This window comes from Psittacula echo (assembly GCF_963264785.1).
Source record: "Psittacula echo genome assembly, chromosome: 4".
Taxonomy (NCBI): Eukaryota; Metazoa; Chordata; class Aves; order Psittaciformes; family Psittacidae; genus Psittacula; species Psittacula echo.
In genome coordinates this window covers 3288738-3314707 of record NC_137738.1, presented here as the reverse complement: position 1 = coordinate 3314707, position 25970 = coordinate 3288738, and the positions used below count along the sequence as shown (strand labels likewise).

General features: G+C 38.3%; 1 protein-coding gene across 1 annotated transcript in view; it reads right to left on the bottom strand.

The window, feature by feature from the left end:
- KCNK2 (potassium two pore domain channel subfamily K member 2) overlaps positions 1–13190 on the bottom strand; it is a gene marked incomplete at both ends in the record, with an annotated part of 102637 nt that extends 89447 nt beyond the window's left edge. Inside the window, one exon of the mRNA XM_080616685.1 lies at positions 13157–13190. Coding sequence (XP_080472811.1) covers positions 13157–13190 — 34 coding nt within the window. The remainder of the gene's footprint in view (positions 1–13156) is intronic.
- Positions 13191–25970: the final 12780 nt, after the last annotated feature.

Genomic DNA, 25970 nt, shown 5'->3' with positions numbered 1-25970 from the left:
GCTTCTAAATGTAAGGCAGATTCTCATAAGATGTTTTTCTCTCAGTTTTGGGCTATCTCCTGCAATACGATCGTAAATTAGGATCCCACAAACAGGGAAAAACAAATGGTCTGGGGTTTGTTTTTTTTTTTTTACAAATATTACATATTTTTCTCTTTTAGGCACTTCACAGGCAATTAATCCTCTCAGAATTTCATTCTTTCAAAGAGCGTGACTTGACTTTTTTAGTACAACCTGGTAATTAGACTGCTCTACTTTAATTGTAGGTTATCAAATAATATCCACTGCCTCTGGCCTGAAGTTACTGAAAAAAAAAGAGCAGCTAGCTTGTGCCCACCTTTCTCTTTAGAAACTTTTCTTTTTGAAGAGGCAAACTTCTCCTTTAATCCCTCTGCCTGATGCATTTCTTGAGAAGCAATAGCTGTAGTCCTCAGCTGCTATTCCAGGTCCTTCAAACCTCCCATTTTATTCTACTTTCCTGACACAGAATGCATGCTTCTTTTTTTGTATCTTCTTCAGATACCATAGGGTGCTTTTGGTGGTAATTAATGCAAGTGCCCAGGCTGGATCTTGTAACTGTGATAAATGTTTCTAATTGTAATGGATTAACTGACAAACATGTATCAGGTATATGTAATTCTGGAGTTTTTGAAGGAGGTAAGCTGATGCTTTTGCTCTTCTTCTTGCAGTTGATCTGTTCTGGTTTAAAGGAACACATTGCACAGGGAATATTGCATTTCTGCCTAAGGTTATTCAGGGTCCAATTATGCTTAAACCCCTGCTTCAACCTGACTCTAAAATATGCTTTGTGGCTTTAGGAAGAAGACTCTTATGAGCAGTAGATCTCCTATAAGTGAATGGTGAGGGTTAGCACTTCCTGAAAGGAACCCAGTGTGGCCAGCCCCTGCAGAAAGCCACCAAACATCACACATTTGGGGTATTGATTTCTTCAGACCCATCTACAAACTGCATGTGAGCACCTAACAACTACCAATGTGGTCCAGTGTGTTCTGATTCCTGATCCTGGTGTTATCGCCGCATGAATGCAAAGAAGTGCCACACAATAAGCTGGGCCCTTGCAGTCTGTTTTAACTGAATTTATTAGAAGTCATTAAATTTTGTGGTTAAGCCCACCATCTTTTTTCTACTGATTATTTTTGCTAGTATTAACAACACACAGGAGGTGGCATTTGGCCAGCCAGTACTATCAGAGTGCTGCATGACAACCCACTGGCCCCAGTCAAACATCAGTGGGAAAAGGGCACTTAGCTGTAGTCATTGGTGCTCCACAAAAATTAACCCAAAGAGGCAGAAAAGATGGATTGTGTTAGAGGAAACGGGAAGAGCTCAGATCACTTATTCTGGCAAAATGGAGGCTAAGAAGACATCTGATTGCAATGTGTTGCTCAGTGAAAAAGACTTTCTTTTGCTAATGGACCATGTTGGCACAAACCCAAAACCATACTGTGAATAAATTTTGGCTGGAAATCACAAAAAGCATGAGAAGAGCCAGCTTCTCTCACCAGGGAGGATGAGAACAAAAATCTAACATTGTAAAATAGAGGCTGGTCAATTTATGAAGAAGAGTTATCTGACAAGCTGCCTGCAAAAACAGGAGGTTTGTCTCAGGGGCTCAGTGCAGTGGAGAGATGGTCAACCTTCCTGAACCCATAAGCCACATTCTCCAGACTTCACAGAGCCACACAGACTTCAGAGAGCTGTGGGGAGAGTGGATAGCTCAGCAAGTCCCAGATCTTTTACTGTTCCCTTGTGGATTTGGGCTGGATGGCCTCTGCATCCCAGACAAAGTCATGCCCATTGGCTCATGTCCCCCAGCAGCCTCCAAACCAGTGCAGCCACTCCCACATGAGCACTGTAACCTCAGCATGGGAGTTCATTTGGCATGCAGCTCAAAAAGCCCAAGACTTTAATCCCAAAATGTCTCAATCACACACACTGAGATGTAACTGTCTTCCAACCTACAGCTCTGTCTTCCAACCTACAAGGCTGTCCCTTTTCCACACTGAGGAGAAAAAAAATCATATGGAAGAATGTCTTTAAGAATAGATCCTGTTTTTTTAAGAACTTGTTCTCTGATCTCTATTTTTAGCAACAGTAGCATGAAGAACCACAGTGAAAACTGAACATTATTATGCTAAATTAGCATCATCAGGGTGAAACATTGTACTGATAACTTGAGAAGATTTGAGATTTAAGAGGCAATAGCGGTGCCCTGGCCTGCATGTTCTTCCAAAGCCAAAACACAGCAAGTAAGTGTCAAAGCCAAGGATATATGCCATTTATTAATAGAAGATGAAGCTATTGCTGAGTTAAGAAGTAGCCTCAAGTTACTAGGATAATTAAAAATTGTGATTAAATAGGAAGATGAATGAAAAAATTTAAATTGTGAGCAAAGTGCCAAGTAAATAATTGAAAGAGAGATTTAAAAAGCAGTGGGAACACCCGTTGTCAGCTTTTTCTGCTTCTTCATATTACTAACCCTTTTTTACCCTTTCTAAAATAATCCTCATGTTCTTCTCTGCTGTTTGCATAGGTTAGCAAGGTTACTCTCCCCTACAATACACTGCGGCTTATAACACATGCTTGGAAATTGCAGAAGAGTCTTTGCTTGTTTCCATGTGAAATAAGAAAAAATATGCTAGTGAATAGGAGGATACCCCTTTCAGCAGCAGTCACAGGGAACAAAATATGTGTTTATGGATAGATCTAGGAAAGCAAACCAGAGCAGTGGGCATGGGCTGACTGTGGGTTGTTTGGTAATCTAAATGTTTTCCTTTCAAGATATTTCCATCTCCATTTTCTGTGCTGTTAAGAGTTAATTCTTCTCACTTTGGGTAAACAAAACCTTTTCCTTGTTTTGTCTAAAGTGTGTCATAGCCTGATACGACTTATTTGTTGCTGAGGAGGTTCTAAGAAGCCAAGTAATTGCTGAAGCTAAACTAAGAAGGCAGCTTGTGCACTGACTGCACAGGTAGTCAGAAACTGGATCTTCCCACACATGCTTCTCTTCGCATGCCATCTTCCACATACTGTGAGAATGAATGCTTTGGTTGCTTGCTTGCTTGCTTTGGGGTTTTTTTTATTAAGAACTAAGTGAAGGACCCTCACACATCCTGGAAAAGCAACTAAACTGTACATCAGGACCCTCACCTGGAATATGGAAGAGTCAAGAGACAGTATTAATCTGCTTAATCCAGCACCTTAACCAGCCTGGCAGTATCAAGTAGTTGCAGTATTGTGCCCATGGTAGAGCTGAAATGCAGGTTCCCATGGGAAGTTTCAGTTAGACTGATGCTTTCCTGTGAGCAAAGGGGTTTTTCCTGAAGAACTGGCTTCTGTCATGAAAGACATTTTATTAGACCTCAAAAAAAATTCTCACCATCTCTACTTCATGGTAGCCTTGTCCTTGTTGTGCCAGATGTGCATTCCTGCTGCCTGGTTCTGTCTGCCACCAACCTGGATGAAGCCATTAGTCTTTCATGAGCATTCTACATTCCCATTACTACATATGCTATCTACAGTGATGCAAATTGACACCTGTAGCTAGAGTGCAGTGTATAATCGCATCCATGCACAAAAGCTGTGCATAGCTAAGGCACTATGCAGTGTTGAATAAACTCAGTAAAAGCACACTTTCAACCTCATAATTTTCCCCATAGATTTATGGCAAACAGAGCTCTGATGAACACTTTAATGCTAGCTGCAAATAAAAAGTGCACAGCATCCAATGGATCAGTGAACACATTTTGAAAAACCTTTTCAAAAGGACAGTGGGGAGTTCAGTAGAGAAGACAGTAGACTCCCCCCCCATTCCTAACTCTGGGAACTGCTCACCTGGGCCAGAAACAACTCTCTGCTTAAGACTTGATTATTTTCTGTCTAGAGATCTGTCATAGAGACTGCCATAAAGCACACTCTCAAGTCAGATAGCTGGAGACATCCACAGTTCTGCTATCACTCTTCTGTTACAGTCCTGTCTCCCCACAGCTTTATATATACTTGATTTTATGTGAAGAGGATGTTCTCTGCCCACAGCTAAACCCAGAATTTCTGCAGTGTTTGTTACTAGAAATACCAGATATTTCTGCAAAGCCAAAAAACGTGTTTCCTGGATAACACTGCATCTTTCTTTCCTGTCATGGCATTTCTGTTGAGAGACATTTTATGTCCCCCAGTTTTCAATTTGATCTTTTTAGTCACCCTCCTCCATGGCTCTGCGCTTGTGTTAAGCATGTTGGTATTGTGAAGATATTGTCGCTTGCACAAGTGAGTAGTCCTCTGTGGAAGCAATAGGATCCGTAACTCACAGAAAACTTCTACAGAGAACTTCATTCCTCATCTATGTGCCTTGTTTTTACCACACAATAGTAGTCTGGGTGAGCTCTTCTCACTGTGGTATCAGCTTCTGCTGCTAATTCTCTCTATCGAATAGAAACTTAAAGTAGAGTTTTGACTATGAATATCCCAGCCTCCTTACATTCTGTATGAAGACAGGATTAATGGAATTAAGCGTATAAACGACATGTATGTTTTGCAAGGTCACTAACATGGTTTCTTCTCTCTGAGGATTTTACTTATGCTGAAACAGTTTCTTCTCCTTATATTCATAAAGATGCATTTTTTATATATTGTATATCTTTGAAGAATACCAAAAGTATATCATTGCTATCAATTCCTTGCTCACTAAATTGACATTTTCTTTGCCTTGGCTAAAGGTATAGATTATATATCAGCTTCTTTTGGACCTTTTAATATAAGGCTGTATTTATGTAGCAAGAGAACCAAGACTCTTGCAGTAGCTTTAAGTAGCTAAAGATTCCCAGAATGCTTGCTACACAGGCAAATGGCCACACAGTTCACATGCAGCACCCAGGCAATGATGAATCAAAACTGGCCTGTTAAATATCTGCAATGAAATACTGATTTCACTGAGTTTCAGTATTGATTTCAATGGAGCTTTACACTTAATTTTCCTTTCGTATCACACACTTTGTTAAAGGTAAGAATTCTGCCCCATCTTCAAGAGAACAAGTACTGTTACTTTCAGTGGCTTTTATTGCACAGGCCAAGAGCTGGTCAATAAGTCACAGAACCACTATAAAGCCACTGCAGTCACATTAGGTGGTGCTTGCTACCGTCTCAGAAAGGACTTAACCCCAAGCAGTAGATACAAAGAACAAGGAGAGTGGTAGCATGCAGCATCTCCTCAGTGTCTTGCCTCTCTGTGTTTGCTGATGGTATGAAGAGAGGTGATGGTAGCCCAGAAGACAGATGGTGAAGTATAGCTCATATTCTGAAATAAAGATTACAGCAGGGCAAAGCCTCATCACCAGAGCTCTTCACTGAGGCCTTTCTTGCCATTTCCTTGCAACTGTTCAGTTTATTGGCCAGTTTATAGTTCATTGTATTCTAGTGGTCATCAAATCAAGGCAGCAGAGACTCATACATTAATAGGATTTTACTGTCAGTCTCCTACAGTTTATTCTTTACACGGGTTTTCCAAATTAAAGCAAAAATACGATGATGCCTACCACTTTCCATCATGTTACTTCTGCATATGCATCAGCAACAAGGGCTATGTATCTTTCCACTTCAGTCCCAGACCAGATTATTTCTGCAACTGTGTTTTTTATACTCTTCTTGACCAGTGGTTTTCAAAGTTCCTTATAATAATTACAGTAACATTTAAAAGTAGTCAATATCTCATCTGAAGCACTACAACATTCTATAAAAGGCCTCAAGAAAAGTTTAGAAACCTTCTCCTAGATGAACTGGTAGTGGATATCATCTCAGTATCTGATTTGGTTCTTTGCAATAGTCAAGGTTATACTGGAGGTAGCACACCTTCACAAAAAGTATAAAGTACAAGTTCATTGTGATTTTCAAGATGTTGCACTCAGCTCCAATGTTGGATTTCTGCCTGCCTAGATTTCTTCGGAAGCAAATGCTTATTCATGTGAAAGATCAGACTATGTACACCAGGCTCAGCCAGCAACATGCACACTACAGATGGACCCCCGCTGATCTATTTTTCTACGGGAGTGTTGGACAGAAGCAGTTTGGGCAGCACTGGCACTGTAATAGTCAAATACAGTCTCTTATTCAGCTGTGTAATCAGGTGTTCAAGGCTCTGATTTCTCCATGTTAGAGGAACACTGGGACTGAAGGCAGATCTCTTCTGGTATATGTGTCAGTTACCAGATCTCTCTTGGTATATGTGTGAGTTAGCATGTAGTCAGCAGCTGCCGTGGCATCATTGACTTACAATGTTAGGACACTCCAAAAAGAGGGTGAAGATTCAACTCTCAGAGCTATTGAGGCTGCACAACTTCAAGCCATGTGTTTATAGATGGGGATATGAGCTGAGGTCCTGTCTTCTACATGACAAAGACCACCTGCACAAGCTCTGGTATGGCCTCTGCATCCCTCACACCATATGTTAACATCTCTGAAGCTATTTTCATCAACCAAGGAATAGGGCAGAATGAGACTTTGAAGGCATCCTGCAGCAGCTCTGTGAGAGTCTTTTGGAGGTAAAGTTACAAGTCTGAGAAAACAGAGCATGGTGTCAGCACTTTCTTTAGCATTCTACTAACTTTCCTCAGTGTACTTTAAGTGCACACAATACACTAAGTTGTTTTGTGAGCAAATATAAAGCAAATGGTAGGAGGCAAAATTGGAAGATCTGTTTGAGAGAATAAAGGCAGTATTAGCAAGATAAAATCATTATGTAGGCATGTCTCCCACTGAGGAGCTTTTTTTTTGTACACGCGTTTTTGTGAAGAGTGGGAAAATATAAGAGGCTTAAATGCAGCAGAGAAAATCCAAACAAACGACCTCACCTCAACCAAGCAAGGACCCAGAATACATCTACAGGCAACTTAATGGGAATTTTGCCTTATTCATCAGGGCTACAGTCCCAGGTGCCCTTAATGATGATGTTTTTTATTTTATAAATTATCCTACAAGCCAGAAGGTGTTTATCTCTGGTCATATAACGTGGTTTCTATTTAAATTTAAGTTACATGGTTTTACCAGCTTGCAAGAGATATGACCTTTCGCTTGCCTTTCTCTATTACCTACCAACACATTTCTAGACAGTGATACCTTTCTGGTTTGGAACATGATGAAAATGAAAATAGAGCAACATAACAGCAGGCATTTCTCAGTGGCATAAAGGATAATAAAACTGGAGACTCTGAGATTACTGTGCAACTCAATGAGTTTTCAAATGAGCAGTTTAGCAACCACCACTCCATCATTCAAGTGATTGTTGAGAAAGATTTTTTTCGGGTATTAACAGATACTCAGTTTATAATAGGATAATACATTATTCTAAATCTTAGAACTAGCCAAAATAATTTTTCTCCTAAATAACCTATGCCTGACATTTTTAGTGCAAAGATATGAAATAAAAATAAATATTTTCAGCTTTGATGCAAGGCTTGGTCCCAGATAAATACAGAAATAAGCAACGTATTTCTGCTTAGAAAGTGGGATTGGCAGGGTTTCTTTTACTTGTCAATCAATTCTGAAAGGCTTGCTATGCCTGTATAGAATCCAACTGATTTTATATACAGAGAATTCCATACTTATCAGGAGTAGGAAAAAGTGAGCCTATGAGCTCCATTAAGCTGCCTTCCAGCTGATCTATCTGTGTCCAATATATTGTTCCAGTACAACAACTCCTAAAATTACTAAATAATCTTGTGGAAAAAAAAGTTATTCTTCTCTGGGCTTCTCTTCCCACCACATATCATCAGTAAAAAGCATTATATTATAATCTTAATCCTGATCCCAAAGTAAATAAAATAGTTTCCTAATTCAGTTTATGTATTTTGAATCACTTGATTTCACCATCAAACTTTTAAATAAGTGGCTGGTTTAAGTTGTAAGGAGTCCAAGACTAAGAGAAAAATTAACTGAGATCCAAAGAGATAGTAGGATATATTTAGAACATGTGAATTGTTTCATATGCAGACTCAGAATTCACAAGAAGTGGCAGGGTTTTTATTACATGCAATCCACAACAGGCATTCCTCATTTAACAGAGGTCATATAAACTAATATGGGATATGCGGATATCCCTGAAGATTCCCTGAAGTAAGACACTCCAGATGATGGTAGTAGACTTTCATTTGACCCAAAGATGAAACCTGGAGCTTTTGATGACTATCATTTTGCTAATATTTAGTTTCCATGAATTACAATTCTTTTGGCTATTAATCCCAATAACACATCTGTCTCAATGAAAACAGTTTTTTATTCTTCATTATAGTTATTTTTTAACATTTTTCAGATATATTTTTTTCTATCTGAAAAAATGATGTTCCTGGATCTACAAATGTATTAAATTTTTGTTTAAAATCCAAACCATATCTTTAAAATATCTCCATTTTCAATCAAAACAGGCAGAGACATGAACCAGCCTCTCTTGCAAGAACCTTTCTTGTTCACTCAGTGCTACCAGCCTTGTGCCCTCACACTTGTACAGATCCCTACACAGACAATGCACTTCTAGAATGCAGTTCCTTGCCAGCTGGAACCAGAACTTCAAGGTAGACTTTTGTTGTCATTACTTGTTTGTAAATGCACTTCATAAGCCAGAATCAAAGATCTGCCTCAAAGTTTAAACTAAAAAGCTGCCTAAAAGTGCTACTTTGTGGCCCCTGGCCACATGCAAAGTTATCTGCTACAAGAGGACGATTCATCCAGGAAAAGAATGAAGCTCTGGAATCTTAGTTTCAATTTAAGAAAAAAGACACTCCATCTAGCTTGATATTTAGTATGTGCCCTAAATAGGGGGTAAATGTCTTTCTGTTAGCTTAGGCATTAGTTGAAGCATTTTAGATATTACAAATCAAAAAAACTGTTCATGTTAAAAAAACCCCATAATGATTCTCTATGTTTTTTAAGTAGAATTTTGCAAAGTGCGTAGCTTCAAGTTCACCCGTTGGCAATGGAATGTTTTTGCTGTTTCATGTGGGTTCATGTATCTTGAATTTTGTTTCTTATTTCATATTTTTCTGAAATAAATGCACCAGTTAAAATGGATTTGTGCTTAAAACATTATGATCCAACAAAGGAATTTTGCTTTTATGCCTAAGAATGACTTGTCTTTATAGATCTGAGAGCGCAGATTCCTGCAGAATGTGTGCAAAGCATATTTTAAAGAGCAATTCTAAAATCTTTCTCAGTGTCATAACAGAACACATTAGTCTTTCTAAAAATATAAAATAAAACATACTGATTAATTATTTAAGTGTCCCTGCAATGCAATGGAGTTATTTCTAGAATTAAAAGGCATAGTCATAGTATTCTTTTTGAAGGGCTGATTTTGCTGAAGTTTGAGAAAGATAAAACTTTACTGTTAGTGCTGCTCTGTTAATCATTGGTGTTTCAGCAAAAGGATTAAAGCAAAAGTCCAGAACTCAGCCTGTCACAATTGTTTCTTATTTTAGGGATGTGGGATTGTTTAGTCTAAGCAGAGAAAGGAGTTTAATTCTTTGAAGCGTACAGGGATGGAAAGCCGCAGAGCTGTACTCAGGTCAGTTTGATCTAGTCTGACAAAGGTGAGAGTTAAAAAGCTCTCTGTAGAAAGCTGTATCACCAGGCATCCTTTTTCTGACAATGGGATCTCTTTTGCCTGTATTACTACTCAGTTCTTCTCTCTTCTTCCCAATCCATATAGAGTGAGCACTAAAAGTCAGATCCTCGTCACTGCTGGCTCTCGGCCACTCACCTTCCCTTGGTCCCACCACTAGAACTCTTTGCTTTGACACTTTAACTTTGCACAGCTGCAAAACAGCATTACATCTATCACAGCTACAGCAGTTAACAGAGAACATGGCATCTACTTACTCCATCAAGCGCTGTTCATACTATTTCAAGGACTAAACAGTGATGAAAGCAAGCTGATCTCCAGCTTCTTCCAAAGCACTAGGAACAGAAGCTGAACACTGAAGATAGGCTGATGTTCTGCAACAGTCGCCACTGATTTTGGGTTTGTAAAGTGCTATTGCAACAATGCTTCAATTGTTGTAAAATGCTATTCCAACAAGGAGGCCAAAACTCAAAGTCATGGCTATTGTAACTCAGTGATTATTCAGAAAAATCACACTGGACTCTTTTGCTCAAACATTTTGGATTGTTTGTATCAACAAGAACCCGAACCTGACAAGCTTGAATAGTCAAAGTATGCAGACAGAACAGTTGAGAAAAGAGTTTTTAGATTTGGCTGAAAATCCTGAAGATGTGAAACCGAGGTAGAAAAAAGCGATCAACCAACCAAACCCAGGAAAGTTGTATTAGACCGCTGTGGAATCCTGGACTATGATATACTACATTTCACTGTGAACCTGCATTTTATTTTTACAGGGAACACTATAATACAATCATCCCTCTCCCAGCCCACTCTGACCTCCCTTTAGAAAGATGTGCTCTCTTTGAGTAACTCAAATATCATGCATGGACAACTCTATGAATTTGCTCTACTGTTTCGTGTAGTAAGTGTTGTCTTAAAAGATGAAATTGCTAAAAAGTGGTCATGACTACTTTAAGTCATGTATTTTTTTCCTCTCCACCAGTCAAAAATAAAGAAAGATGTAATAAATAAAACAGTGGAAGGAGGCCAAAAAGGTATTTGTCTTCATAGTATTTTGTGGCTTACCGCATCATACTGAAGATCTCTGCATTATACAGCATTGAATGTTATATGAATCTGCCTGCCAACATAGAGTGGTTCCTTTCTTTTCCAGAAGTGGATGAAGAAAGTAAACGCTCTCTTTTAATTACAGATTAAGATGGGAAGTAGCTATGTGAATGAGAAAATTAAACCACCATATATTTTATCTATGTCAATCCATCACATTAAAAGAAAGTATGAAAGGTCTACTTAATCTCAACATGATGCCTCTCAACTTCTCAAATATGCTTTGTCAGCACTGCTTATCTTTTTGACTTCATAAAAATTACAGGTATTAGGAATTAATCACTATCTAGTTTTTTGCTTTTATCAGGTTTTCAAACTCTGCCCCATTATCTTCTCCCAGTCATTTTTCAGCTTTCCCTTGTTCCTGCACTTGGTACACATGAAATTTAAAATCTAGATCATGGTAGATCTCTCATCAAGGGCCCAGAGAAACACAAAGCATACATACTAAGCATACATGAATTTAGAATATGTCTGCAAACTAAGCCCTTACAGCTGTAGTGGGCTGATAAATGCCTGCCTATATTTATTGATGCAGCTCCTTAACTAATCTAGAAAACTAGACAGTTTGAAGACTAATGGAATAATGGAACAGAGGCTACAAGAATAAAACATCATCTATTTGGCTGGAGCATGATCTAGGATGCACCAAATATATTTGCAAGGTAAACAGTTAGTCAATCAATCAACGCCAGTTCTGGGATAGCTTTCTACTTTTCTCCTCTGCTTTCAAATATAATACCTATTTCTAAAGCATTTAGAAAAATGGGAAATATTTTCTCCTCCATTCTCTTCACAACCTTTCATCTCAGCTTGTCCAGTACTCTCAGAGAAAGAAGCTGATGTGCTGGTTGTGGTAGTAGGCTGTTTATGATTTTTCTTACTTCTCTTAATTCACCTTTCTCATTTTAGATCATGGCTTTTGTGGCAACACATGTCTTGCTAATACTGAAACAGCACCGATAACCATAAAGATATTCAGATCAATAACTCTAAAGATTAAATGGCTATTAGACATGACCTTCAAAGCAAATCACATCTGATCTTGTTGGCTTGTTTCTGTTCTGGGCTTTTTTTTTGTTTTAGAGAGAACAGAGCTGCTACTTCCTTCCCTGCTCTTCTGAAAAGTATTTTTCACATATAAATATTGTGTTTGTGCAATTTCACCCAATAGACACCAAATAGCTGAAGTTAAAAGTGAATAATAAAATAAATTAAAAGGGCTATGCATTTTTGAAAGCATAATTTCAGCATAATCAAGCATTTAAAAGAAAGATAAATTTTAGTTCACTTTCAGAAATGTTGAAACAGCCATCCAAAGAAGACACATAACTTTGCAAGCAACAGAACTGCACCAAAAACTGAAATTCTGTGACATGGCACTAGAGGTTCATTATGAAGGTGATAAGTTATTTATCCCCAACCCAACAAAGTGCTCATGATTGTGTTTACCCTTATGTCCAATGAAGACTGCAGACAACCAAGCAGAAGGTAAAAATTCCTGCTCACAAAAAAACCCCATACATTGGAAGGAAGGAGACATTTTCTGAAGTTATTTTGGGAGGTAAAAGAAGACAATAAAACACCAACAACCAAGAAAAAAAAAAAATGGACAAAAGCAAAGGAAATACTCCTTTGAAAGAAAACTTCCTTTTGTGGTGGCTTGAAAGACTCATCTCTAACTCAGAAACCTACAGTGCAAGTCGCTGGTCTGAGAGAGATCTGCAAATTTTCTCTTTCATGCAGTCACTACAGCATTAATCTTTTCTTTTTGAGATTTTGGCTAAGATTTTCCTCAGGTCCTGAGAAAACTTTCCTGTCAAAACTTGCATACCTGCTGATAATTCCTAAATAAAATCACAAGGATCTCCAATATCTGACTGCAGTAGAGATTACTCACATTAAGATATTTCAGAGAAAACACATTTTAAGTGGGGTTTTTTTGGTAAAAATCACTCTATTCAACAGTCATCTGTTGAAAGTTGTTGGAGTTTCTCAATCTCCAAGCTCCTAATTAGTTATCACACTGTTATATGTAAATAAATTATGTGCAGTATTTAAGTGATATTTGTGATCACAGCAAAATTAAGGATAGCTCCGTCTTCCCAAATAAGCATTCTCAGTAACAGCATGCTTATAACTGATGCAATTATGTCATTCGGATGTAGTGAATCTTCAATGCATACACACGTTTCATGTATAAACAGACCTTACTACAAAATCAAGATTTCACACAAAAGGCCTTTAACTAAAATAAAACACCTTTATCTAGAATGGATATGTACACCATTGTGGCATTTTCTCTGATTTAATTATTAATCAAATAATCTAATTCTACATTCTAATCTACCATCTCAAGTTACAGAACCTATAAAATCTCTGGTTTGACTTAATTAAGTATTTGTCTATAGTAGTTGTACTTACAGTAAAAATTATGTCTTGCTTGTGGGTTCCTCATTTGGTGATGTACTAGTCAGAAGTCACCATGCTTTTGTTCTAAGATCAAGCATTTCCTTTATTGCTGTTTTTAAGGAGTCTTCTGAGCAAGTCATTTCGTCATGACATATTCTCTTCTGCAGTACACGTGTGTTCTCTCTCTGTGTTTCCTGTCCAAAATACTCAATGTACACATAAAAATAAACTGGTAAGTTATTTATGATACATGGCATTTATGTAATGTTCTACATTTTCATAGTTCTTTACAAAGGACAGTTGACTGAACAGGTTAAGAAGCACTTAGAAACTTGAACCAAAATTGCCTCGAGTCTGTTAAAAGATTGAATAATTGCACATCAAATGTCCCAGAAGGTTTTAAAAGACCAGAGCCTCTTTACTACAAAGTAATAGAAAAATATCAGTGTTTCCACTAATTCTTCCTTTCGTAAGCATCATTCATGTAAAACATACACATACAGCATGTAGTTTAATTGCTGCTGAAAGATCCTCAGTATGCTTTAGAGACAGGTGTGCCTCAAAGTATAAAATTTACTCCACTGTTTAAAGGAGGAAGATTTACATTGCTACTTTTCCTTTTTTAATTTGTGAGTTTCCCAAGTAGCAGTCACAAACCAGGCTTTTAAGCATCTTCTCTCAACTGTATCAAGAGTTATTGATCAGGACAAAAAAGAAGGGAGTAAAATAGTCTTTAGAGTTTGATCTTATTTTCTGTAACTTCCACTCTTCCTCCCCATGGTCTGCAGCATTATGATTATCCCAATTCTAAATGTTGACAAAGGATCTTGATTTATTCAGTTCCCTACCTTCAGCTGCACTCACATTTGCCAAGTTCAGCTGTCAGTAATTTGAGGCATATTCATTGAATTTTTATTGACTCCTTAAAAACCTAATGTGACATAGCTATTCCACATTCCACAAAATCATGTAGGAATTTTACACAGAAAAACTGGTCTGTTAGTCGTAATTGTTGCAATAGTCACCTAACAAAGTAGACAAAGAATACTATTTGTATGGCAACCATAGAACCTTAAATTTCTGACATACCATTTTAAGTATTTGAAGATATGGCAAGGGGTTAACAGAATGAATGTATCTCTTTCTCTCTCAAACATTCTGTAACCTGCTTGTAAATATATGCATCTCCAAAAAGATGAAGATTAGGTTGGGCAGAGTCTTGGGTGACATGGTCTAGTGTGAGGTGTCCCTGCCTGTGGCAGGGGGTTGGAACTGAATGATCTTAAGATCCTTTCCAACCCAAACCATTCTGTGATTCTATGATTATCGTCAGTAAAAGAAAGTCTGGTTTGATCCTTGAAACTTTAACTTGTAGCCAACCACTTGTGCATGCTTGCTTCCCAATCCAGTACTTACAATCCCAATTCTTTTATGGCCAACAGATGAACTTCTCCACATGAAGAGGAAATGATCTGAAAACCCTGTTTCTGAAGGTTGTGTTATAGAAAACTCCTTCCCACTTCTATTCAGTTATGTTAAGTATTCACATTCCTAACTTCCACAGATTTCCACCAGGAGCTCTTAGTATAATATTTTGCTTAAAGTCCTGATGTCTGAATTCAGAGAAATATTTTGGAGCACCACATGGTTTTGAGTTCTTGAGTTGCTGTTTGCATTGAAGAGCTGGAAATACGAGTTGTAGTTGACAAACACCACATAAAATAAGATCATAGTAGTATTTTTTATTAACTGTATAACTTTATACTTACAAACAGCCTGACAGCTATGATGAAGGTGTAGATACAAATTAGAGGAAAATCTGCCTTGCAGCAAGACTTAGTTACATATTATTTGTTAATAAGTCACTAGTGCAAGGAGTTCTTTAAATTAGAGAATGTTTTATTTTGTTGTACATTTTAAGCACAGGACCCCAGTTACCCTGTAAGCAACTGCTTACAGTAACAGTTCTGATGGAAAATGCTCCTCTGTTCCCATTTAATTTGAAGTGACACAGCTTTTGGATCCAGTTTTCTGTCTCTCTGGGAAAACAAACATGTAAATGCTGCCACCTAAGAACAATAAAAATCAATCCCAAAGAAAACCAAGCCCCAGGAGTTTCAGGTCAAAAACAAGTAAGAAGTTCTAGGAACTAAAAGAAGCATCAAAGATGGTCAAAGCAGCCCGACACTGTGTGCTGAAAACATATGTTATCAAGAGAGATTTTCCACACTGCTTTGATTGCTTGGCTTTTTTTCTACAGGCAAAACATTTTCCTGGTGTGCATTTCTAAGGAAATGCTTTCAGATTATCGATTCTCTTTATTTTGGCTATTTTTTGATCATTCAATTATTAGACATGCACACAAATTGCCTGTTCTAATTTCTGTAAGTTGTGTAACTCATTTCTGTGAGCAATTGCCACAACTCTCTGTAAATCTAGTGTGCCTGTACTTGAGTTCTGGCAACATTTGGGAACGTATGAAATTAGTTCACTTAATAGGAGTCCGTTAATGAAAACCTTTGCATGTAAATCCAGAGTGGGGAAAGAGTCTGACTCTATGAATCAGAGTCTATTTCATAGGTTTTCTTGGAATTCTTAGGCGAATGGGAACTCTGCTGAGTTGTCCCCTGAGAATTAAATGCTCCGTCCCTGGCAGTGTTCAGAGCCAGACTGGACAGAGCCTTGAGTGACATGGTCTAGTGTGAGGCATCCCTCTCCATGGCAGGGAGTTGGAACTGTATGTTCTTAAGGTCCTTTCCAACACTAACTATTCTATGATTCTATGAGATATTTTGTGCAGCATATCCTGGAGACATCCATCATTTTCTTGATCTTTTCTCTTCAACCCTGTACTCAAAAATGCTTTGTTAGGATCTCGTTAGTCTCTGCTGTAGAACACAGTTACACCTGATGGCCCAGAAGATCTTCATCTCAGGGCAATTTTAGATTAAAAAAAAAAGATACTAGTTAGTTCCATAAGTTTATCTGCTTTATGAAATGGTTTGGGCATGTTTGTTGCTCTAATTCCATATTTTGTCCATTTATCTGTAGTTTTTTTCCTGTGTTGACTGCAGTTTGCAGTTCTGAATATATTCTCAAAAAAGCATGAATTATTCATTTCAACAAAGTTCAAGCATATTCTTAAACCCTCAAAATAACTTTACCTATTTCTCCATTTCCATCAAAAATTTCAGAATCAATTCTAAGTCTCTCTTCTTAATGGAATTTTAGGACATGAAAATAGTCAGTTTTGACTGATGTATCATAAATGCAACTCTCACTCACATGCAATGAATATGCAGAGCAATCTATGCTTTTGAGCACAGTAGCATAATACACCTAACCTTGGAATAAACTCCAGAAGCACTCTCCCTAATGTACCAGAGAAAGTTTTACTTGGCTAGATATACTAGCTGATAGAAGACAACATAAGAACACAGGCAAAGTTTCAAAGGCTTTTTTGGTGTTCTACCATCAGATAGAAACCTGTTGACATTTTGTAACAAATAAAACAAATTACTCAAATTGCTGTTCTCTGAAGGAGGTAATAAAAGATTTTCCTGTTTACAAAGTTCAACAGAGTTCAGATGCTTGTCTCACACCTAAGGCATGGAAAGATACCAAAGAGAGAAGCAGGAAACGCTTGTCGCAAGACAATTAATAACAGCCAGTTACTATAAATGATAGGCTAAAGACATCCACTTACTTCCTTATCTGGAGTAACTGGCTTCAGTTCCCAGTATCTGAGAAAATGTGCCAACTCCAAGCATGGCCCAGGCTCAAAGCCACTGCCCAGGGGTGAAGGTGCCCCAGGAGCAGGGGATGGTTGCCCATGCAGGCTGCAAGCTCCTGGGGGCTCAGCACACAGGCACTTGGCGAAGTTCTCACTCCAAGTTTCATCCCATTAACACACTTAGTCCATCCAGAGGGAACAAAACAAAACATAAGGAAAAAACCCAAACCAAACCAAGAAAATCAGTTCTCAACATCTTCCTAAAGCCTCTCTCACTCGCACCTAAAGTGAGATGATGTCCTTCCACACAAAATCAAACAAACAGATGAGTTTCAGGAATAGTTGGAGTTGATTTTAACTAAACTGTCTGACATTGTCCTGAAACAATGAGGACTGTTCACACAGTGCCTTACAGTGGATGAGCTTTTAGTAAGCTGTTGTTTGCTGCCTCTTATCTTCTAGTTATCAGTTCTCACGTCAGGCACAATGCCTGACTGACAATAGTCCTATGAGTAGGTTGTAAACCTGTTAAACCATGAAATATAGAGGCAAATGCAGCATTTCAGCAAGCAAGCCCCAAATAAGCTTGGGTAAATAAAGTAGTGCACTCTTACACTGAATCTGTGGCTGTCTTTATTTAAACACTGAGCGTTTTCCTTATTTAGATAAAGACATGAACTTGCAAAGATGTAACTTTCCCAAAAGTGTAAAGTTTTATACATCCATACCAGATATGGCGTTTATAGAGAAAATGAGAAAATGCACAACTGAAAGGTTGTTATGCCATTAACAAAATATGCAAAGTAAGTATTCAGGGCCTGGGGCTACACAGCTTAGTGTGAGGTGTCCCTGCCCATAGCACAGAGTTGAAACTAGATGATCTTAAGGTCCTTTCCAACCCAAACCATTCCATGAGTCATGATTCCATGAAAATCTCATCAGATCAATTCCTTTTGAAATCAATGGCGAAAGAGCACTTTGAAAAATGCCCACATACAACTCTTCAGAGTTAGAAATACAAACTATTTTCCTAAATAAACATTTATCTCCTTTCGAAGACATATGAATCCCACCTAGCCAATTCTCTGTATTCTTTATAGGTTCCATAATACCTCTCTATTCAAGCTCATGTCATTCTACTGAGGTTATATTGACTCTAGCCTATTTTACAAATACTTGGGCAAAAAAAGGTACTGTGCCAGAACTGAAAGAATTAGGGATAAAACTGCTCCTGCTCTATATCTCAGTCCCTGAATTACAGCAATTACAGTAAAGTCATGCAATGCCTACAAAATGCTGACACTGCTGGAAGGTAAAAGTTTGAACGTAAGAACATTCAACATCATCACTCAATAGCATCATTGATTTCAGGTGTAATTAAACTATTTCAGATGATGATTTTGTTTTCATCTAAGAAATAGGAAACATGGGAATTGAACTATGGATTTTAGATGCAAAATTATATTTTTAAAGGCACAGACACCTATGTTGACACAAAAAGTATTGTTACACAATAGGAACATCACACCAGACTGACACACAAAACCACAGTGAAAGTAAAAGGTGATGAACTCAAAACTGAGAGAAAAATCCTTCTTTTGACAAGCATTTACAAGATCAAAATTAACTTAGACATTTACATAACTATTTTTTACATAGAATTATGTACAGAATTATGTACTTGTTATAAAAATATTAAAGAAATAAAATAATTTGTAGAAATTAATAAAAATTCTTTTTGTTAATATTTAAGATGAGGACTCCCATAAAAAGTGTGGGAAGGCAATAACAAAGTCAGAAAGGATAAGAAGCAAAATGAAGCAACCAAAAGTAGATCATAGAATCATAGAACAGATTTGGTTGGAAAGGACATTAAGATCATTTAGTTCCAACCCCATGCTATGGGCAGGGACTCCTCACACTAGACTATGTCATTCAAGGCTATGTCCAACCTGACCTTGAACACTGCCAGGGATGGAGCATTCACCACTTCTTTGGGCAACCTGTTCCAGTGCCTCACCACCCTCACAGTAAAGAATTTCTTCCTTATATCCAATCTAAACTTCCCCTGTTTAAGTTTGAACCCGTTACCCCTTGTCCTGTCACTACAGTCCCTGATGAAGGGTCCCTCCCCAGCATCCTTGTAGGCCCCCTTCAGATACTGGAAGGCTGCTATGAGGTCTCCACGCAGTCCTCTCTTCTCCAGGCTGAACAGCCCCAACTTTCTCAACCTGTCTTCATCCAGAAGGTGCTCCAGGCCTCTGATCATCTTACTAATATTTTGAATGAAAACCAAAGGAAAGTACAGACTATTTACTGCACAAAAGAAAAAGCAAACAGATGATTCAGAGAAGTTTGAAGCCTAAGGTACTAAGGCAGACTATGTAACTAACATAGTTTTAGTTTCAACTCAGTCTTGCCTTTCAAAACTGGAGTTCTCTCCAAGAATAAGACTTCCCATGTCTCCTTGGAAAATCCACATAACTGTGAGGAAGTATATTGACAGTCACAAAGTTGGTGTTAAAATCACATTTATGCTGTGGCCAGAAAAAGATCTGGGAAGAAAAAACCATAATGGCCTTTTTACAGGGAACAGTGTGGCATACGGATGTATTTTGCTTTTAGGGGAAAGGATAGGAATATGACAACAACTTGTGTTTCAAAGAAAAACACTCTCATCTTCAGTTATATAGCATCAGTCTTTGAAATGGCCTCTAATCCAACAGTTAGGGGAAGGAATGAGTGAAAATGAAATCATGAAATCAGCTGCCAATTTGAAGGAGAGAATGAAGCATGAGAAGGGGGGAGTCTAGGACAATAATAATCCCGTTCTGCCCTGTTTTAGTCTGATGCAGCAACTTTTGGCTATTTATTGCATTCATGTCTTCTTCTAATGTCATCCTTCTCCAAAGGACACAGAAACAGCCTTTCCTTAAGCAGCTGATCTCTTCATACATGTTTGTAAACTGCCAACTCCAGACCAGACAAGGACAGATTTAAAGAGCTGGAATCTCTTCCTCCTGGATGAACAGAATCAGATGAACGCTGCTGGCAGCTATATCTGCAGTAACCTGCTGTGCCCAACAGGTCTTAGAGACAGGATTAATTTGAAGACTGAGAGACTGTATCTCTAGAAAGAGACAGCATAACTCGATATCCCTAGCATGAAAATGGAGTTATTTATGTCACTTTTCAGAAAACAACTAGAACTTTTCTTCAGTTATGCGAAAGCACACTTAAGTTTTAGAAAACATGGGTGCTTTTGTATGCTTGTGGCAGATGGATAGCTGCTGCGTTTTAGAAAAACAGAGCTGCATGTTAGAAAAACAATAAATATTCAAACATTTATATATCAAGTAGGTGACACCAGACACTCAAACATCTTGCACATGTCACTCACATTTGGTTAAGATGTATTGATGATGGGAACATGACATTATGAAATGATAATGAACCTTTCTGATGAGTCTGACTGCCATGCGGGTTGCATCTCTGGAGCAAGGCTGCTCCAGAGTTGCACACAGCCCCACCACCCACTCAGCATTTCTGCCATAAGGCAGAATCTACACTGGCACTATAGAGAGATTAGAAATCTTACGCAAGAACCATCAACACATAAATGGATTAAACCAAGAGTTATTCTAATAGTTATACTTCACTTTCAGCACTGCTGGGCAGTGTATTCCAGATGTTATGGGTGCTGTGAACATCTCTGAGTGCCTTCATCTAAAAGGAGGCAAAAGCTCAATAGTCCTTTGGAAAGGCCAAGACCAGCAGCTCTCTCAGTAACAGGGTTAAGAAAATGCAAGTCTGCAAGTTGTCTATTATTAAATATAACAATTATATTAATGGACTGCCATTACAGATGTACCTCAGCCTTTCTAATGATTTCATAACCATGAGGAACAAAATGGTTTGTTTCCCGTGGAGTACATATGTCAGATTTAATGGTCTGAAAGATAAATAAGAACTGAGCTACTAAATCCATACTAGCATTCAGCATCCATGGAAATCAGAATGTTCTCCATTGCACTTAAACAGAGGACATTAAATATTTTCAGATCTTAATCCAAACCATGATATAATCTTTGCCCAGAAGGCAAAAGGCGTAAACAGAAATATTTCCAGTTTGTACAAAGTATGGAAAATCACCACTGAAAGAGGAAGGACAAGGTGCTTCAAAGCTGCTGTAAACTGTAGCATGGATTTCCTCCTGCAATGAGACACTGAGATGCTGCTGATTGGTGTGCTTGGGGAAGAGAATGTATTCTTCTCCAATTCACCGGGTAAAGGGAAGAGTTGTACAAAAATCAGAGTCATACAAAAATTAAATCCTATTCCTGCTTCCTCCTGTCATGTTAGTTCCACACTCAATAAAAGATTTTATAAGGATATGGAGGTGTCCTCCTACTCCTGTGCCACATAAACATATGTTTCAAGGACGGTCAGACTGGGTAGGAAGCGAGAAATACAGTCAAAAGTGAATTCAGGAGATGACTCCATGTCTACTGTATGGACTGGAGTAACTTGGAAAAGCAAGCTCAAGGCAGGGCAGGAGAAGTACAGGAGCTTTCATGCCTCTTGCCTAACCCAGAGCCTTTATAAACCATCTTTGTAAGCTAAGACGGTTGCAATTGTCCCAGGAAGGGGTTGGGGAATATGTTGAGAGGGCAGCGTAAGGACCCAAACTCAACCCAAATCATCTTGACACCACCTATTATTAGGACAAGAGCAGTTAACCCCATTTCAGCCACAGCCTCAACCACTAGCTTTTGCAACAGAAACAAATATTATTTCCGATGTTGCTGGAAAGTTTGGCAGCAGCTCTGTCACAAACAAGTAGCAAGGAAACACTAACCTCTAACTTCTTTTACCCTACACTTTCCCTTGATGTCTGACCTTCCTTCTCACCAGCCTGTCATTTTATATGTTGTTTCTGCATTACACCCAGATTTTGCAGGAACAAAAACCCAAATTATCACACATACTCCTAAATCCACTTGAAGGCACTAAATGTACCAATGTGGTATCTATTACATTAAAAATCCAAGCACCTAAAAGCATGAAAATGAATAATTAAGAACATCAATCTGCTGCCCACAATATAGTCACATTATGCCTGCTTCATCAGAACGCCACTTACTGTCACACCTTGATTGTTTTCAAAATGTATGAGTTTATTTTCTTGATGTCAGTAGCTAAACATGTTCACTGGAAAGAGTGGAATCTGGATGGAAGGTACATAGAAACAGCAAAAGAAAACATATTAAAAAAGAAATATTCAGCTTTAAGAAATAGGCTGTATTGGATTGATCCCTTGGCTTTTACTGATGTCTAGTGGGGAATGAAAGGCATGAGGCACATTGACTTGGACCCATAAGGTCTAAACAAACCAGAAAAAGTAAGCCCAAAATACAAAGACCATCAAATGCAGAATGGTCATTCAGTCCAGAGATGGAACTGCTATCAAAGGGCTGCTCCAACAAAGATGTTCTAAACTTGCAAACAAATGACCATCACCAGCACTAAATCACAGCATTTTCCACCAAGTTCCTATTGCATCCAAGCAGGCGTCTCATGTTTTTAGGAAGCAGGAATGAATCATCTGTTATTATTTTATTCCAGGTCATCCAAAACAGAAGACTGAATCTGACCTTTTTAATGTGAAGAAGTTATATTTTGACCAGACAAACCTAAAGATTTTGCATGAAACGAATACAAAAGAGTTTGAATAAGCATCCATACAAATATTCACAATGCCACAGTATCAGTATCACGCCATTCTTCCATTCTCTTTCTTTAAACTGACAAGAGACATTTCATAGAACTGAAAATGGAAAATACATTTCTAAACTGCTTTTGCAAGCCCAAATTTTACCTTCTCACATGCAGGATTTGGGACCTAATCTGAAACCACACTCTTTTCCAAGTCCATGAGAACTGTGTCATTCACTTCACCCTTGTTAGAATGTCAACCATGTAGCCTTTTAATCCAGAGACTGAAACATTGGGGCTGAATTTTGCAGGTTTGCCTTTGCAAGCCTCTTGGCTTTGTTTCTGTTTAAGCAGAACCTTTTTCAGAACTGAGAGTCTGCTCATGTTATTGGAATCAACATCCAGAAGGGAGACAAGCACAGCTTTGAAAGGAGTCAGGTAGTATCTGGATAAATACATGAGGCAGCTGAAACCTGAAGATGGATTTCACAAGCTAAAAAAGAGCAGATCAAATTGAATTATTCATCCAGCTCCAAACACTGATTAAATCCATAGCTTATGGCTGAGGGCTCAAGCCAACACAGATTTACAACTGAATAAAATTTAGTACCAGAAATAGTTCCATCAGTAGTGTTTGCAGAGCAGGCTGCAGTTTCCCCTTCTCTCATTTTTGAGATACACACAGTTAAGATGTCATGATCTTGCTTATGGAAGGGAGGGGGAGAAGAGGACTTACATTTTTCAGACCTGCAGTTCAAAGAGATGCCTTTTTGCTTTTACAAAATGAGAATTTTCTGTAAAACTGTATTTTATTTTATTTTTTTGCAATAACAGAGGTCTATGAACTCAAGAAGCATTTGGAGCTATGTTTTTAAGACAATGTTAATTAATAATCAATGAAGTTGTGGTAGGAGCAGGTATATAGTTGCTATTTGCAACCGTGGCGTATTAGTTCCCGGCCATTGCAAGAAGAAAGATTGATCAGTCAATAGTCTAGCGTGATTCAGAAAGTCATATGTCCCTATCCCCTCTGAAAGCCAGAGAAATATAAATGTTACACAAGTAGACCTGATAAAATCAGGCTACTCTCCTGGTCTCTTTCTAACGCACAAGACAGACTGCTATTGGGGCACCAACCATAAACTCAATCATAATAAATGGTTCTTGAAAGATACAGCTTGTTGTTTATGGTCTGGCAACTGAGAGTTTTGTTAAGAGAAGACAGGTACTGAGGAAATGTCATGGCTTTGCAGGCTCCCTTTATTCTGATTACTATTCTGAAGTCCATTCTGTCAAACCAGAGGAGGTAAGAGGCAGCAGAATGCCCTGCAAAATGCTATGATTTCTGTGCCAGTGAAGTGTACACATATATGCTATTCATGCTGAAATGACATTCACACGCTTTCCTGTGTTATTAGGGGCACAAAACTAAACCAATGGAAGCGTATTTGTTTTCCTTTTTCCAACACAGAAAATAGAAAATGTCAGACTTCACCTGTGCATAGAGCGTTCCAAAGGATAAGATTCTCTAGTTTGGTTCTCCTCCTATTTACATTTGTTTTTCTATTAGCAGAATGATATTTGCTTGAACGGAGTCACTCTTGATTTACCCAAGTGTGAGAATAAAACAATCCGATTCCTCTGTCTGTTCCAAATCAACGTTGTTGTGATGTTTCCAATTCTTTCAACACTTTGATGATTTTCAAAAAACATCCTGGTCTTCCAAAATAGAATAATCTGTTTTACCTTGGTCAAATTCCAATCTTCATGTAATTTGTGTTGCTAATATTACCTCATTTCCAAATAAGACTTTGTCCATTTTTTTCAGCTCATAACCTTCCTTAATATAATGGCTATAGTTGTACTTTAGAAAAAGCACTTGAATGCTTGAGAAAAACATCTTATTAAATTGATGATAAAGTAGGGACTTAGGAATTATATGCTGGAAAGGGAAAAAGATCACCAGCAGCTGCACATTACAAAGGTTGCAAAGTGCCTGGACTGTGGCTCTCTGATTGATGATCGGCAGTAGATTTGCAGAAAAGAGTGTGGGTGTCTTCAGTATGTCTCTGCCTTCAGTGAAGTCAGAGAAAAGGGAAAACAAAGTGATTTACAGAAACCTGCTCTCTTGCCTGGACTGATAAGCATACAAAATAAATACTACGCACTAAACATAAGTACAGGGAAGGCAGAGAGTATATGCCCTCATATATATTATGTTTCAGCAAATTCATCCAAACTAATTTCCTGTTCTATTTCTATGCAGCCATTTAGCACAGGACAAACATGACTCATTATTGACTTGTATTCTGATCTAAACCAAACTGGCTACAAGAGGTGCCTGAAAACCCAGGGCTGCGACCCAGTCCCTTAATCACTTGTGAAGAAGTGCACAGTTTCAGGTGAAAGGGTATCCAGCCACCTTGCAGAAGTGAGCAGGGAGATTACTGCAAGGAGCAGAAAACACATAGTCTCAGTGGTAGAAGACACCAACAATGATATACACTCCTTTTTCAGCTGCAGAGGCAAGTACTCCACCTCCTTCCTAGTCTCTGTGGGACAACCAGGTATCAAACCCACACAAAGGTGGGTTTTCAGCTGCCACAAAGGTAAAAAACTTAATGATAAGAATTCAGCAGAAAAGGAAAGCTGCGAGCATCTGCAGAACACAAGAATCACAATAAAATACTTCTCTCTCTGTAGTATCTGTACATGCTGGGGCTCACAGTGCAACAAAGAGCATCCCAAATAACAGCAAGTAACTCCCAAAGAGCACCACTAATAACAGCACTAGTATCCGCACTTTCTAGTAGAGTACCCCAATTTGTGCAACTGGTGTTCTTAAAGGCTACATGGCAAATATGAAAACAAACCTTGCCCAGTGTAAGAAGGATATGTACAAAGCAATAGCACAGAACAAGTTTTTAAGGTTTAGGGAATGATATAGGATTTGGTGGGGGGACGGGCTTTTGTTTGTTTATTTTGGGAAAGAGTAAAATCAGATGATGGAAAATTGATATTTGAACTCTTTTGTGTTAAACTTTCTTTCAGTGTACTCACTGATTTCTCACCTACACTCTGCTGTGTTTAATAGAAATCCCATGCCAGTATTATTCATCTGTAGTGGGCTACATTTTACCCACTGCTATAGCAACTAGTCCTTCAGTTCTTCAATAATTCCTAGAAGGAATGGTAATCTTCAGCAACACATAGTTGTTTTCTGGTTACAACTTATGGGGCATGAATAATAATGTGTTGCATTAATGGCAGAATTCCTCTGACTGAGAAGCAAGGTACAGCTACTGAGTTCCCTGGAAAAGAAATCCACATTTGTGTTATTAAGTCCAGTGTCTGTAGCTAAGGCAATACTACTGCTTG